The 317-nt window shown below is 53.3% G+C and overlaps 1 protein-coding gene across 1 annotated transcript in view; it reads right to left on the bottom strand.

Moving 5' to 3' along the window:
- Positions 1-317, bottom strand: part of LOC119589372 — a 40452-nt gene that overhangs the window by 9215 nt on the left and 30920 nt on the right. Inside the window, exon 9 of the mRNA XM_037937988.1 lies at positions 11-218. Within this exon, the coding sequence (XP_037793916.1) occupies positions 11-218 (208 nt within the window). The remainder of the gene's footprint in view (positions 1-10; positions 219-317) is intronic.

Here is a 317-nt window from a genome sequence, read left to right as displayed (position 1 = left end):
TGTCTGTGACTGTGATTGTTGTGGTGAAGAGCTCTGTAGGGTGGAGTGTGTGGAGGTAGTGGCTACAGTGGAGGTAGTTGCTTTCGTGGAAGTCACGACAGGAGGCATCTTCAGTGCTGTGGGTGGAGGTGGCCCAGCCTTATCTTGTGAAGGGTGTGCTGATGACACTAGCGGTGACGCTGATGGCATTTCTAGAGTAGGCACAGCAACTTTAGGGACTGGCATATGAGAGAAATATGAGCTACTAGACGAAGACACTGTCGGTGGCGGGGTGCCTGGAGGTGTCGTCCCAGAGTGTCTTTGCACACGAGCTAGTG

Source organism: Penaeus monodon, chromosome 25 (assembly GCF_015228065.2).
Source record: "Penaeus monodon isolate SGIC_2016 chromosome 25, NSTDA_Pmon_1, whole genome shotgun sequence".
NCBI classification, from domain to species: Eukaryota; Metazoa; Arthropoda; class Malacostraca; order Decapoda; family Penaeidae; genus Penaeus; species Penaeus monodon.
The sequence above is the reverse complement of the archived record's forward strand: the minus strand, read 5'-3'. Positions and strand labels throughout refer to the sequence as shown.